Source organism: Python bivittatus, unplaced genomic scaffold (assembly GCF_059951505.1).
Source record: "Python bivittatus isolate LINGU-HERP-01145 unplaced genomic scaffold, Pbiv_v1 ctg000850_np1212, whole genome shotgun sequence".
NCBI classification, from domain to species: domain Eukaryota; kingdom Metazoa; phylum Chordata; class Lepidosauria; order Squamata; family Pythonidae; genus Python; species Python bivittatus.
Genome location: NW_028277112.1, coordinates 63,478,397 through 63,493,034, shown reverse-complemented (window position 1 = coordinate 63,493,034; position 14,638 = coordinate 63,478,397). Strand labels below are relative to the sequence as shown.

The 14,638-nt window shown below is 40.7% G+C and overlaps 1 protein-coding gene across 3 annotated transcripts in view; it reads left to right on the top strand.

Moving 5' to 3' along the window:
* The window catches only part of GAK (cyclin G associated kinase), a 68,420-nt gene that overhangs the window by 38,257 nt on the left and 15,525 nt on the right, over positions 1–14,638 (top strand). For 2 of the 3 annotated variants that reach the window (XM_088130097.1, XM_088130096.1), the window contains exons 14-22: positions 846–968; positions 1,909–2,042; positions 3,572–3,766; positions 5,701–5,818; positions 6,527–6,606; positions 7,510–7,703; positions 7,887–8,042; positions 8,987–9,475; positions 12,167–12,331. In XM_088130097.1, the coding sequence (XP_087986223.1) occupies positions 846–968; positions 1,909–2,042; positions 3,572–3,766; positions 5,701–5,818; positions 6,527–6,606; positions 7,510–7,703; positions 7,887–8,042; positions 8,987–9,475; positions 12,167–12,331 (1,654 nt within the window). The remainder of the gene's footprint in view (positions 1–845; positions 969–1,908; positions 2,043–3,571; positions 3,767–5,700; positions 5,819–6,526; positions 6,607–7,509; positions 7,704–7,886; positions 8,043–8,986; positions 9,476–12,166; positions 12,332–14,638) is intronic. The other variant, XM_088130099.1, reaches the window with a different exon arrangement.

Genomic DNA, 14,638 nt, shown 5'->3' with positions numbered 1-14,638 from the left:
ACAGTCTGTTCCTCCTCCAGACCATGCTGATCTGGCTCTTCTGGAGATGATCTGGCAGTTTTCTGGAAGTAAAGGTTTGTGCTTCCAGATGTGATCTTACACAACCCAAATCATCATATGCCAGGAATCCATAAAAGGGAAGTGCGTTGCCCTCACACCCTGTTTGCAAAGTTCAGTTGGCTGCTGGCCCAGGGATGAACTAGAAGACCTTGTACTGTGTCCTGGTAGTGCTGCTTCTGCCTTCTTATGATGAAAGCTCTTTGAAGCTTGAAGCTGAAACATGACCAGTTTCAGCGTCTGGAAATAGGTGGCAATGGATTTAGAGCATGTTGTAAACAAATGACTTAAAATCTAAAGGAGACCATTTCAAAAAGCCAGTTTTAGTATGGCCAGTTAATTATATTAAAAAAATAATTTCTGGAAAATTAAGTTAGCTTAATTTTTAATTACATTTTTAATTTAAGGGTGAAGTTAGCTTACCGTCTTTTAAAACGATATCCTAAAGAACCTAGGATGATTCTTTTTCTGTGATTTTGCAGACACAATTCATATCCTTGCAATATTGCCCTTGATTAGTTTTTTCCCCTTTAAATCTTTCATTCACTGGGTTCCAAAAAGATGAAGAATGGACAGAATGTGCAAGTTGTTATGGGAAAAACGAGTACCAGTTGTGCCGGTTTAGCACTGTTAAATGAGATCATGCCTCAGTTGAACTGTGTTTCAGGAAAGGAAAGGACTTGATCACTGCTGTGGAACAAGTTAAATTTAAGACTTGGCAATTTTTAAAGTTGTGATAATAGTTGGCAGTATGTTAGATTTAATAAATCAAAGTGTCTCCCGAACAGGTATCTGAATGTGGTTGGCCTGCAAGGCGTACACCAAATCTTCAAAACCTTTATAGCATCTGCAAGAACATGCATTCATGGCTGAAGCAAGATCCAAAGAATGTTTGCATTGTGCATTGCCTTGTAAGTAGCACTTAAATGTGGAGAAGCTGGCCTTTGCTGTGCACGCTGGTCTGAAAGAAATTACTCATTTAAAATCCACCATGAATAGCTTGGAGGCTGAGTGTCCCAAAACCATAATGCAGTATCACTTGGGAAGATCTGTACCATGACATAGATCTAAGATTTTGATTCAACCCTAAAGATTTAAAATAAGGGGAGGGAGGATTTTTTGGCTGCTAGGTTCAGTCATTGGTGAGGATGGAGAGTGTGTGGCTACAGCGGGCAAGGCTAAAATAGGGCATGGGGGCATTGCGGCTCAAGCCAAACGTGTCCGCTATGTGGTATCCTGATATGAAAATGCTCTCCGCCCCGGCTTCTGGATTGTTCTTGCCAGAGCGCAGAACTGATTTCTCAGCAGAGGAGTTTTGAAATCATGATACCATATGGCAGACAGATGAGCAGAAACAGGCAAACAAAATGGTTAGCAGATCGAGGAACCTCCACTGTAATAGGAATCTGAATGGTCTGGAATCAGCTGTTCATAGGAGTAGGTATCCAGGGGAGAAAGTTGACTGAGAGAACATTCTTCCTCATAATATTAAAACTTACGTCTAATTTGGATTTTCCTATATGCATGCATTTCTATAGGCAACCCTTGCTTTAGGCAACCCTAGCTATTTTAGAAAATAACCTTGAGACTACAGACCTTGTTTTCTCAAACTACAGATGAGAAGGTTAATAGCCTTTTCTCACCTATATCAAGTCAAATCAAATCCTTTATTGCGGTCAATGACTAGTCGTAGGTACAATTCAGCAATGATGTTACGGGGGAAAGGGCAGTGGGATATAGGTAGGTGAGCAATTTACCCAAAAGAGAGGACATCATCTCGCCAATAGTCAATGCACGTTGTATTTGATTTCCAGTAATTTACCTCTTTGGTGGGGTTGTGTTCTTTCATAGGACGGAAGAGCAGCATCCGCAGTTGTTGTCTGTTCTTTCTTGTGTTTCTGTCGCCTCTTCACGACTGCTGAAGCTGCTGTTTATATGTTTAGTATGAAACGCTGTCCTCCAGGCATTTGGCCGTCACATAAGAGGTACGTTGTTTGCAGAAACAACTGTTTCCTTCAAGATAAACCTTGCTTTCTTGTAAAGTTTGCAGATTTTAAAAGAGAGCAGTAAGCTGTGGACAGATCACTGAAGTGGGTCTTCTTGCAAAGGCATTCGGTTCTGCAGGGTTCTGTCCTGTTCGTACAGTCCACGCTGAGATGTGTTTGTATAACTGTAGCATTGAAGTTAATATTAAACCATGGTTAGGTCACTTTCCAATTAAGGCGTTCCAGCAAATCCAGCATAGGTGCCATAGCTGGCTGGCTTTTTCATTTCCCCTCTTTTTTAGGTTAATATCCCACCAACCTTTGCATTGCCCATCATTTTCTGACATTTTGTTTATTGTTTTAATTTGGCAAAAAACCAAACGATGAGAAACACAGCCAGAATAAAGTCAGAGCTGTTGCGTGCAGACTGGAAGAAGGCTGACATTCCCTAACCCATTTGGGTTTTAAACATAGTGTCTGTGTGCCACAAGGCACAATAACAGAGCAGGAGCAGTGAAAATGTTATTGTGGGAATGACTCAGCTTGTGACCACTCTTTTACCTCATGTCGTTTTTCTGGAGGACTAATGGCTTCTTAACCATCAGCTAACTGTTAGTCCAGATTCAGACAACAAACCAAACAATGGTTAAGGAAATTTAATTTATGATAAATTGGTTGTAGCAGCCTGTAGTTTAGACGTTCTTCCTTGACCACAATTTGACTTTACTCTGGGCTCATGCAGTAATCATAATAGGCATAACATGTTATGTGAATTCTACAAGATTTCACGTCACTGCTTTTCCTGTTTTCAGCTATTGAGGGTTCCTTGCTCTCACCTATCATTCAGATGCTGCCTTACTATGCTGATCAAGTTCATGCCTTTTTAAATGTATTTAGATTTCTGAATAGACTTGTTTTTGATGCTGACATACTTTTCATTGATAAAACAATCCCAACATAGGAATATGACAAAGTAAAAAAAAGAGGACGTTTTACAATAAAACTGCAGAGATGATAACAACTCCATGAGCTTTACTAAAAGTACTTGCTCCTCAAACATGGTTTAGCTACATGTTTAGACCTGTCTTTAGGCATAGGAAGCAAGTATAATCCATCATGGCTAATCCAGCCATATAACAAATGAGACAGTAATTTTTTTTATTTTTGGGGGGGGTACAAACTCAGTTGTTTCTTAGTATGAGCTTAATTATGCTCCCTTAAACTAAACATTTAAAACACTCTTGTGGTTCAGCCATTGGTTTATAGCAAGAATGTCTCCCAGTTATGGGAAAGGTATGTTGCTGCAGACTGAAAGAAGATGGCTTTATTCTTCTCAGGGCATCTCTGTTTTACAATAATGTGTAGATATGTACTGCATAAGAGTAGTAGAAGAAAGAGTTCATGCTTTTGCACACTTATTGATGAGATTGACTAGTGTTGTATGTATGCTTTGAAGTTGCATTGTATTGGCTCGGCTCAGTTGGCCTTGTTTGACTGTATACTTTGACCATGTTCTTGTGTGTTCTCAGGTATATTGAATATATGTGTGACATGATGGCTGATGAGCCCATTATTCCTCACAGCAAGCCAATCCTCATAAAATCAATCGTCATGACTCCAGTTCCGCTTTTCAGCAAGCAGCGCAACGGCTGCAGGCCTTTCTGTGAAGTTTATGTCGGAGATGAAAGAGTAACCACTACCTCACAAGAATATGATAAAATGAAGTAAGTGGGATTTCCCAACAGATACCATTCTGTCTCTTGCAGCAAAGTGGAGTAGGGTGGGGAGGAGATCCATTGGCGCCTTAATATCTTAACACATTTTTATGGCTGGCATTTTCATCAATTAGAGTCGACTTTATCAGATGCAGCTATCTAGTTCACGCAGTGGTTATTTTATTAGATGCTTTATTTCATTATTGTGCTGAAAGGCTCCCTGAATCAATTCAGTTACCCCCCCAAAAAGGCATCCCTGTCTTCAGTTTATGAACTAAAAGATAAAACATAAAAGGGATAGGGGGAAGGAGAAGAGAAATCCCAGAGTTCTCAAAGGTACAAAGGAAAAGGAAAAGTTGGAACCTTATCAGGGTTGATGTACTGGCCTTGTTCATTGTCTTTCCCTGCTTTTGGGGGGGGGGGGAGGGCGCTAAGCTGGATATCACATAAAAAAAGAGCCAGAAGTAGCCAGTCTCTCAGGCTCCTTTATTTTAAAGTAAAGGCAGATTTGCCTGAAATTTGTTCTCTTTGGAGTTCAGATATGCTAATCAACCGTTTCCATCATCCAGTGGTCATGCAAGCTGAGGGTTGATGGGAATAGTAGTGTAACACAACTGGAGGGTCATGTGATTTGGGAAAGTTGCCCTAGAGCATAGTATGAAGTGACTCTCAAAAAACCCATTTAATCTTGGCATGTCCACAACTGGAACCCAATGTTACTAAGCAACAGGCAGTTGTAAATACCTGCTGTAAATATAAATATCTAATTTTAGAACTGGAATCCCATGAAATGGGCTTGTCAAAGGAGGGTTTGGGTTTGGGTTTGTTAGATCAGTTCCCAAGCTACTTTGCCAGCTGTTCATGGAAACAATCCGCCAGGTAATTTGGGACTTTGCAAAGTGGTTCATGATCTGATTTCAGGCTGAGAGAGAGAGAGAGGGAAGTCTGTTATTTAATGACCAAACCAGAATAAAATTTTGGATATGGCTAATTTATCTACATTTTCAAGGCATGCAGGACCATCCCAGAAGTTTAGCTTTGTCATAAATGTAGGTAGACTTAAAGATGGATTTGTTTTTGCTGATCTTAGCTTATAATACTGTAGCTGCATGAGCAATCCTTAAACCTTTTTACATTCTGGAGTCCAGCTGGAAAGTGTGGGTGTGATGTGGACACTTGGGGGCGAGGCTTGCAAAAATATCAGGAAGGCTTGTCTGGAGAGATGGCAGCAGACAGGCAGAGGGAGGCAACAGGAGGAGTTGAGGAAGCAAGAGAAAGAACATGTGTGCACAACAGCTTACTAGAGGCTGAGGAGAAGATATAATCTGAGTCAGACAGTCTGTAATCAAATACTACACAATAGCTTGAAAAGTACCGAGGGAAGAGCCAGAGACTTGGTCAGGAACACGCTGAGGTCAAAACGAAGCAGGAGTCAAGGGCAGGAATTCACAAAGACAGATGCCAAAGTTACTTCCAGTAACAGAAGGCAGTGCCTGCGCATTTTAAATCCTTACCCCACCGAGCGTGCCCAGTTGAGGCTTTCCCTGCTCAGCCGTTGCCAATAATGAAGCACCGGGCTGGCTTGCAGTTGCCAGGACTCAAAAACTGACTTGAAGGCACACATACAGAGTCCAGCTTTAGGTAAAACCGAACTATATTGTGTTTGGTCTATGACAATATCTTTTAATAAGCTGAAATAAATTAATATTCCCTAATTTGATTTTGACTTTGCACACCATATGGAAGTCAGAATGAAATTAGGGAATATTAATTTGACTCCTGCATGGTGTGCATGATTGCCCAAGTCCAGCTGCAAGACAGCGGATGTGTTGGAATATCTATATCGGTACTTGAAAAAGGGAAGCGGTGGAACTAATAAACTGGTAGGATGAACTGCAGTTGCTTTCAGATCACAACATCTGAGCTGTGCTTTTCCTCCTTAGGGATTTCAGAATGGAAGATGGCAAAGCAGTAATCCCATTAGGCATCACCGTCCAAGGAGATGTCCTCATTGTGATATACCATGCCAGGTCCACTTTAGGTGGCAGACTCCAAGCCAAGGTAACAATCACAGCAGGGAGCTCAGTCCTCATAAGTTCTCAAAATGCTGTTGGGCACTTAAGGGTCGAGACTGTTCTTAATAGTTGATTGGATTTTTTTTGTTTTTCATATTAGGCAGATGGGAAACAGTTTCCTCATCGTCACTTTCCTGAACCAAACTGAAATTTTTAAAAAGTTGTATAAGTGTAAATAAAGGAATTAAGAGGCACTATTTAATAAAAACAGCTTCAGAAAAATGTACAAAGTCAAAGTGAAATGGGAGAGTTCACTGCTGTGGCTTGCTCTTTGTGGCCTGCATTTTTTTTCTTAAATGAAACATTTGAAGAGGATGTATGAATATGAATTTTCGGCAGGTTGTTGCAGAAAATCAGATTGTTCGATATATACAGTAATTGAAATGTTTGAGAATTATTCACAGTAACGGTTAACTAGTAATTCAACTTATTCGTTGGCCCAGGCTGACATTGATTCTAGCTACCCTGAGCCTAGAAAAAAAGGCATGGCCCCAAATATTATGAATAAATGTATTAACAGCAGGAAGTCATTGGATACAAGATAAACTGTTTGAGGGCCAAAGCCATTCAATGCAAGACTGGCAGCCAGAAAATATGGGTAATGAAATACTGAAGGTGGTCAGGTCAGCATTTGTGTCTTCCAGGCATGTTGTTTCACTGACATACCTTATTCATTTTTCTGTTCCTTTTCAAGATGGCATCAATGAAGATGTTCCAGATCCAGTTTCATACAGGATTTGTACCTCGCAATGCCACTACTGTGAAATTTGCAAAGTATGTTGATAACTTCTTTATAGGAAATGCTTCACAACCCTTCTTGAACTTGCATTCTTATATTTTCATTTGTTTTTAAAATATAGCTTCCTCCAATATAATTCCTCAGCCTTGTTCAACCCCGTGGACAACAGGTCCCATACAGTAATTGCTACCCAAGTCACCAAAATATCTGGAGAGCACCAGGCTTTTCCTCTTCAACCATGCCTTGGCCTCTACATGAATGTCAATGTAACATGAGCCAGAACTGGGAGATCAAGAGATGGGGGGATGGCTGCAGCCTGCGAGGACCCTCTTTTCCGACTGCCCTCATATGTAAATTCTCCCCACTTCTTACAGTAGCATTCAGTGTTGCTTTTAGTCACTTCAAAGTGAAGCTAAAATAGCCTCCAAATGTTGGGCTCTGAAGTAACGTTTGAATTGCTCTAGGTTTGGCCAGACATAATAACCAAACACAAGCAGAGCTGAATAAGAGGAATTCATATGCATTACAAGGGGGGGTTAAAGCTCTTTTCTCCAATTAATGTTATTTCTACTGGTTTCCAGTGTGGTTTCGATAGCACTGAGCCTGGTAACCCCAATTTTGCCCTCATTAAGTGCTGATTAACAACTCTTGTCCTAAAATCTGATCTTTCTTCAAGATTTAAGAGGCTGGGGAGGGGAATCTTCTGTTGTTTTATGAAAGTCAAGTTCTTTGCCTTATATTTCATCATGATGGGGTTTTTTTTAGAGGAATAAAATAGCTAAGGTCACAATCTATGGGCAGGCTGCCCTTTGCAAGCCTCACTGAAGCAAATGAGATTTGTTTAAGGGCTCTATAATCTTGCTTCAAGAGGTTTCCCTGTGCAATGTCCTTCTTTTATAAAAAAAAAAGTGCTTCTAACTAATGTAATATTACTACAGGTATGATCTGGATGCCTGTGATATTCAAGAGAAGTATCCTGACTTGTTTCAAGTGAATCTAGAAGTGGAAGTGGAGCCACGAAATAGGCCCAGCATGGAACGAGCTCCCTGGGATAATCTGAACATTAAAGGTCTAAACCCCAAGATCCTTTTTTCCAGCCGTGAAGAACAGCAAGAGATTTTATCAAAATTTGGTAAGAAAAAGAAAGAGCACCTACTTAAATTCTCCATAATCTTCCTTTTCAGTCTCTACTTGAGGAGCCTTTTTGTTTTTCCTTTTTACACACCAAATAGAAACCCAGTTCCAAAAGAAACAGGAGGCTTAAAGAGGAGGTTTTTATATTCCTTGGGTTTGATTTTTATTTTTCATCTGATAGGTAAGCCTGAACTGCCTAGGCAGCCGGGATCAACTGCCCAATATGAAGCAGAAGCCTCGACATCAGAAGCATCTTCTGAAGGTCCACCTGTGGAGCCAGACTCTCCAGAGAGCAGCAGTGCTGAGGCAAATTTCTTTCATACACTAGACTGGCAAGGTAAAGGGAAAGGATCTGCTACTGGCAAAAGCTGTGTTGGCTTTCTTCATTTTTCTAAACTCTCTTTTTACCCTTCTCTTAGCCTCAAAGGTTCTCCGAGCAGCTTATGGATGATTGATCTCATCCCTCCCCTTAGGCTTACAATCTTAATTCCATAACACGCAGGAAAAAGGAGGAGAGCAGGGAAGAGAAAATGAAACACATGTACTGGGTCCTAATGGTTAAATCTAAATTGCTGTTTTTAGTAGTGGTTGGTAACCCTGTTTTGTTCATAACCTGTTAGCCTGCGACAACCAAGTCAGCATAAAACCCAAGATTGGTATTTAAACAAAGCTAGTGGTGGAGCTGTGCTTTCTAATGTGTCTTTTCTTTTAAACACATCTGCCTTGCTTCACCCATTATAGATGCGTAAAGTAAGTAGACAGTTTGCTTCCATGGTTCCTCTTGGTTATGGTGGATATGATTTTCTGAAGTGTTTTCCCTCAGTAACAGCTTTGGCCAAACTCCTTACTTAAGTTTCTTTTTCAAGGTGGCAAAAGAGGGCTCTGGGGTTGGTGTCAGTTGCAGTAAGACACTCTTCCTCAAACTGGGCAGTCTCGAAATGTGGGGTTGCAATTCCCAGAATTCTCGGCAGTGGTCATGCTAACTAGGGGATTCTAGGAGTTGAAATCCACACTTCTCAAGACTATGCTAAGACTTGGCAGCATGGCAATTTGAGGACTGCCACTTGGAGCTTTACCGAAATGCCCCATGGGAAAAGTGGTTGTTGATATGTAGAGTTATATTGTTGCTCTGAACTCAGCCGTTGTACTCAGCCGGTGCCTTTAGATGAATTATTATGTTGATAACAGAACAGAATCCCATATGCTTTGCTTTGAGTTCCTTGGGGAAAAGCAGGATATGAATATAAGAAAGAAATAAACTTTTTTTTTTTAAATAAACAGAAGGAAAAAAGTCTGAAACTGCTCCTGAAGGTCCCTTTTCTCAAGAGAGTCTTGGGCTTGTTGAGGAAAAGAAGGAGAATGAGCCTTCCAGTGAGGAATTTTCTGCATTCCCCAATGATGTTAGACCTTCTGAGGAACGAGAGATGCACCTCCTGGAACAGAAAGATGGCAAGCATTTTTTTGAAGCTGGCTTTGATATGCCAGCTGCTCAGTCAGAAGAGACTCCTGAAGAACACAGCATTGACTTGCTTGGGCTAGATTCAGAGGCTCCCCCTGAACTGCTCCAGCCTCCAACAGAGATGAAGAGTTCTTCCAGCAATGCAGACTTGCTGAATGGCCTGTTTGTTGGTAGCGCTCCAGAAATTTCAGAAGACTCAACTGCAGACCTCCTAGGTGGAGGAGCAGAGTTTTTTTTTGGTGGCCAGTCCCAGCCCTCGGCAAATCCCCAGGGCAATGGTTCCTCAGCAGCAGCCACCTCTTCTTCTACAGGTAGGTTTCTTGAGCTTCCTTTTCATTGCTATTTTTGTTTCTTCTGGCAATGGTGCTAAATCTGTGATCAAGAGGGGCAGGGCTTCTGATTGTCGTCTGACAACCCTGCCTTTTCTGCTGTGCCTTAGTCCCTTGCAGAGAGTTCCCCCCGCCATTGCCTTCTGAAGAGTTTTTTCTTCTATTAGTCTTTCCACGGAACCCAGTTTGAAAAAAAAACTGCTCTGGAGTATAAAATGGAATGTTTCAATAGATGACGGTTCTTGAGAATCTCAGCTTTTTTTTTTATTATTATTTTTTAATGGCAGATTTCTAGCGTTTGTGTTTATAGCAGAACAAGCCATGTATAAGTTTGTTGGGAGGTTTGTGGAGGGGGAGAGAAATGAAAAAGATTACACTGATCAATAATATGTAGTGGTTATTTGGTTTAATCCATCAGTTCTTCCTGCCATTGTTACACCTTATTACCTTACCTTAAAGACAAAGGCAAGAGCTGTAAAGCAAGAATGGTTTAACTTGGGTTTAACAGTTAATTCTTAAGAGGTGCATACTTACAGTTTAATAACATCAAAGAATAATGTGATCAGTGTTAGCTTTTTCCTGGATACTATCAAAGTTAGCCATACGGATAGTTCTCGCTTACTGACTGCCTTGTTTAGCGACTGTTCAAAGAAGGTTGGGAAAAAAGCTTTGCAACCAATCCTTGCACATACAGCCGTCACAGCATCCTGCGGTCATGTGATTGCCATATATGAGCTTCACAACCAGCTTCCAATACTCATACATTTTTTTTCTATCCCGTTTCTGTCTGTAGAAATTAACGTTCCAACTGGGTTCTTGCTGCCTGTTTTTCGGTATAAGGGATCTTACTGATCCCACGAGCTATCTCCAAAGGGAAAGAGATGACAGAACAGGGGTGTCTAATGTGTTACAACCGTTGCCATCTCTACTGTATAATGGGCACAATGAGGGCTCCATGTGAGCCCAAAATGCCACCTCTTTCATTTCTTCATAAGGTTTAAAAGTGCCTTACAGTGATGAAGCAGATTTCTGTAGAGTTCTTCAACCAAATATTTTAGTCAGTTTCAGTCTGGCCTCCTCCAGTGTGATGGGAAATCTGGTCCAGCGCATAACAGAGGGTCCCATGTTCTTGAAACTAACCGTAGCATAACAGATTTATAAAATTGTGGCAGGGGGGTGTTTGTTAGGCAGTCTCTCTGAACATTAAATCATTTGTTTAGAATTTGGCAATCTAGGAGGGGTACTCATATGTCAAGTAGATGTTTAAGGCAGTCCCACATGACCCAATCATTTGGCTCTTGATCAATTGGTCTGCTTTCTGAATTCTCAATGACTGTATTTGCTCTCAGAATCTGACTGGAGAAAGGTGTGACTGGTTGTGCATTCCTAGAAACCACAAAAATGGTGTGTTCACCTTTGCGGTATTCACCTTGACTTGTATCCACTGCAAAGTTTAGCTACCGTATATGCTCCTCCCTCAGAACCTAAGCAGAATGTAGAATTAGGGGCTGTGTCTTCTAATGGCTGGAAATGCAGTGGGAACTTTCATTAATTTGATGAAGTTTGTGGAAGGCTACTGTGGTATGGTTATCTCTCAAGATCCTGCCCTCCCAGTCCTCAAGGTTGCCTTGAGAAAGCAAATTGTTCCAATGCTTGTAAGATATCCTGACATCAGATGAGGGCAGCTGTGATTGTCTGGAATGCCTCCGGACACAAGATTATAGGTGAGGACTCTGCTGTTTCTGAAAAAGACCTTGTTTCTTATTACATTCTGCTGCTGATGTGTGATGGAAATGATTGGAGATGAGCCGGTTAGTTTTGCTTGAAACGGCGGGGGGCGGGGGGGGAGTGTGTTGCTAAAATGAGCAACTTTGCAGTTGTGCTCCCAACTAATATTACTGTATCTTAGTTTCTAGGAGTCGTGACTCTTAAAATCTTTGAGTGGCCAGGTGGAGCATCTGCCAGATTGCCTGCTGGCCACAGCATGGCGCTCTCCTCCCTGCTGGATATAAATACGGCTCCCGAGCAGCTGCTCTCAGCTTTTGCTTGACAGTAGGCAGTGAAATACCTTCAGGCTGGAGGCTGCTCTTCTGTATTTTCCTTTTCTTTTCCCCCCTTTGTGTCTGCTTTTGAAAAAAATCAGTCATGCCTTCCCTTCTGACTGGTACAGTATGGCTTTTCTACTACTGTTAGGGTCACTAGGCCGCAGGGGTTGACTTTTTTAAAGGAAGACCTGTTAGGTTTCCTTCTGCTGATGTCTTTCGTGCTAATTTCAGCTTGTCAGCAAGCTTTCTTTTAGTATAAACCTTGGTTGGCTTTTTGTGAAGGGCGCGTGGTTCAGCGGTTGCAGATTTTTCTTAATTGAAAGTCAAGAGACTGAAGAGGCTGAATGTGGACAGATATCTGAGGAATTATTGCAGAAGATCATTGCTCTTTCTGATGATTAGAAATCCTTTTGTTATATAATAGCATTTAAGCCCTAATCCTCAGTGAAGGTAGGGTAAGGCCCACTCTTAACCTCTAGAAAGAAATTATCCTTAATATGCCTTGCGTCGGCACTTCCTCAGGCTTGCTATAGTTGCAAGAGCAGAATCTCATATTTTGTTTGCCTTATTTCTGGAAGCATCTCAAGTAACACCAGCAATGTTGTGTTGTGTTTTGTTTTATCTTTAGCTGACCAGTTTGACCCATTCACAGTCAATGCAGACAGTCCAACTCTTACCGGTCCTGATCTCTTTGGTGACTTTCTTAGTTCAAATGCACCAACTGTACCTGCTATGTTTCCTTCCACACACAGTGCACCGCCTCCTTCCTCTAGCACAGACTTCCTTAATTTGGGTAAGTGGATGTATCACGTGGTTTCCTACCTTCCTTCTCTCTTTCCTTCCCTTTCTCCCCAAAATCACATGGCCTGTTGAGTGAAACATGACACTCAGATTAGTTAAGGTGGATTAGTGTCAAACAAACGTTTTGATCACACCACTATTGAACAAACTTTCTGTTGTTGATATATGCTTGTAACTTCCAGTGTATAATTCGGTGAATGTTTTGCAAACTGAGGTCTTCTTTAATCTTCAGATTCTTTTTGCGTGTAAAGGTAGTTACATTGGGAATATGGCATTTAAAAATAAATGCCACTCCTCGCCCCATAGTGTACAATTTTAAAATATCAAAATGCTCTCAAGACTCTGTTGTCCGGTCAGCAATCGGAAGGCAAAAGCTCTATTTTGCCATGAATCCTCTTTGCCACATAGCTGGCCAGGTGTAATATGGAGTTGGTGCCATCTTTAAGTAACATGGTTCTCAATGTTCTGTTTTGTGTAACTTGGAAACGTTTTTCATTTTGCCTTAAAAACAGGGATGGGCAATCTTTCCACAGCCAGTGCAAAAAAAAAGGGGGGGGGCTTGGGGCTGTATGTGCCCCAGGGATCCCTGAAACTGTGAGAAAACTTAAGTCATGTTTGAATTTAATTTTTTTATAGGCCCACTTCTGGAGGCCTTTACCTCATCAGTCACCCTTAAGGGGAAAGCTCTCCACAGCCAATAAGGTGATGGAAAAGATGGAGCAGGCTTGTTTTGAACACTATATTAGTGGCTTATATCCTTCTAGCCTGTTGCTTTTAGCAAACAGCTTCTTGTACTGCTACTGCTTAAAGCTTACAGCTACTCCACAGCTAAACTAATCAGCTTATGATTTTCTTCTGAAGAGTGATAAAAGTCTCCTGGAATTTTCTCCAGTTTAAATATACCATATTAGACATTAAGGATATAGTGGTGAATTCTGTAACAAAGCATTGCAGTGTGGAATGTTCTGTTGATGGCTTGTAAGCTAGAATTCTGAACTCTTCCAGGATATTTTATTTCATTCTCCTTGATTTTATTTATTTATTTGATTTATTATTAAATTTTCTATTTTCTCTCCCTTTTCAACTGTCAGTCAGGATTCCATGGGTACTGGGAATGCCCCCCAGGAGGTTTTTTTCCCCCCTTAAAGTATTTTGTACTTCTGAAAATCTTGGTGCTCCCTTATTCCACCTGCCCTGGTAGCTTTAATCATAAAGTTTACCCTGGTAAACTTTAATCATAGAATCACTGGGTTGGAAGAGACATTTTAGGGCATTGAGTTCAGCTCCCTTATCCAGTACAAGAATCCAAATAAACTGATTGCCTCTATTCAGTATGTCCAGATGTTGCTTAAATACATTCAATGGAGAAGAGCACAACTTCTTTAGGTAACTGATTCCATTCCCTGAATGTTGATCTTACTGCACTGTCCTCCTCTAATTTACAACCATTATTTCATGTCCTGCACAACAGGACATTATTCCATGCCTAGTACAACAGAGAAACATTGTCTTGGCTACCTTCTGCATGATATCTCATGAGGTATTTGACAAATCCTTGGAACGTTGCCTTCTGTGTTCTCTCTTCAAGGCTTTATATAACCAGTTTTCTCAATCTCTCCTTGTCAGATCTAATTTCTAGTGCTCTTATCATTCCCACTGCCCTTCTTTGCTTCCATTCCAGTTGGTCTGAATCTTTTTAAAAATATGGTGCATAGAACTAAATGTAACATTTGAGATGACATCTGACCAGTATAGGACTCTTCCATGTTTAGAAAACTTATATTAATGTAGCCTAAAACACCATTTGCCCTGTTTGCAACCTACATTAAATTGCTGTTACTTGGGTTCGGGTAGTACCATTTTAGGGATGTCAGAGTCAGTATGAAGAAAAGTAATATGAATACAGATTATTTCTGTTAGATTGGAAATCCAATCTATGAGAACCAGGGATACAAAGTATTAATTATACTCAGTAGCTCATTTACGTTAAAATGCTCTGGAATCTAAAAAGAAGACAGAAAAATAACTTCAGCTCACTATATTAAAATATAATTTTATTCTCAGTGTTAAGTATCTAGAGAGTTACCTTCTTCATTTTTTTGTAAAAGAAAAAGAAGTGCTGGAGAAGTGGGTGTAGACATCTCTGGTGGCTATGATTCTATATCCCTTTTTCCCATGTGGGCAACAACACAATGAACCCGATTCTGTACCGAGATCAATGTTCTAGTGCATTTATTTTCTTCTGTAACAAGTGTGTTTCCCTTTTCATTCTAAAAAATAATTGAGAAAAAAACATGCA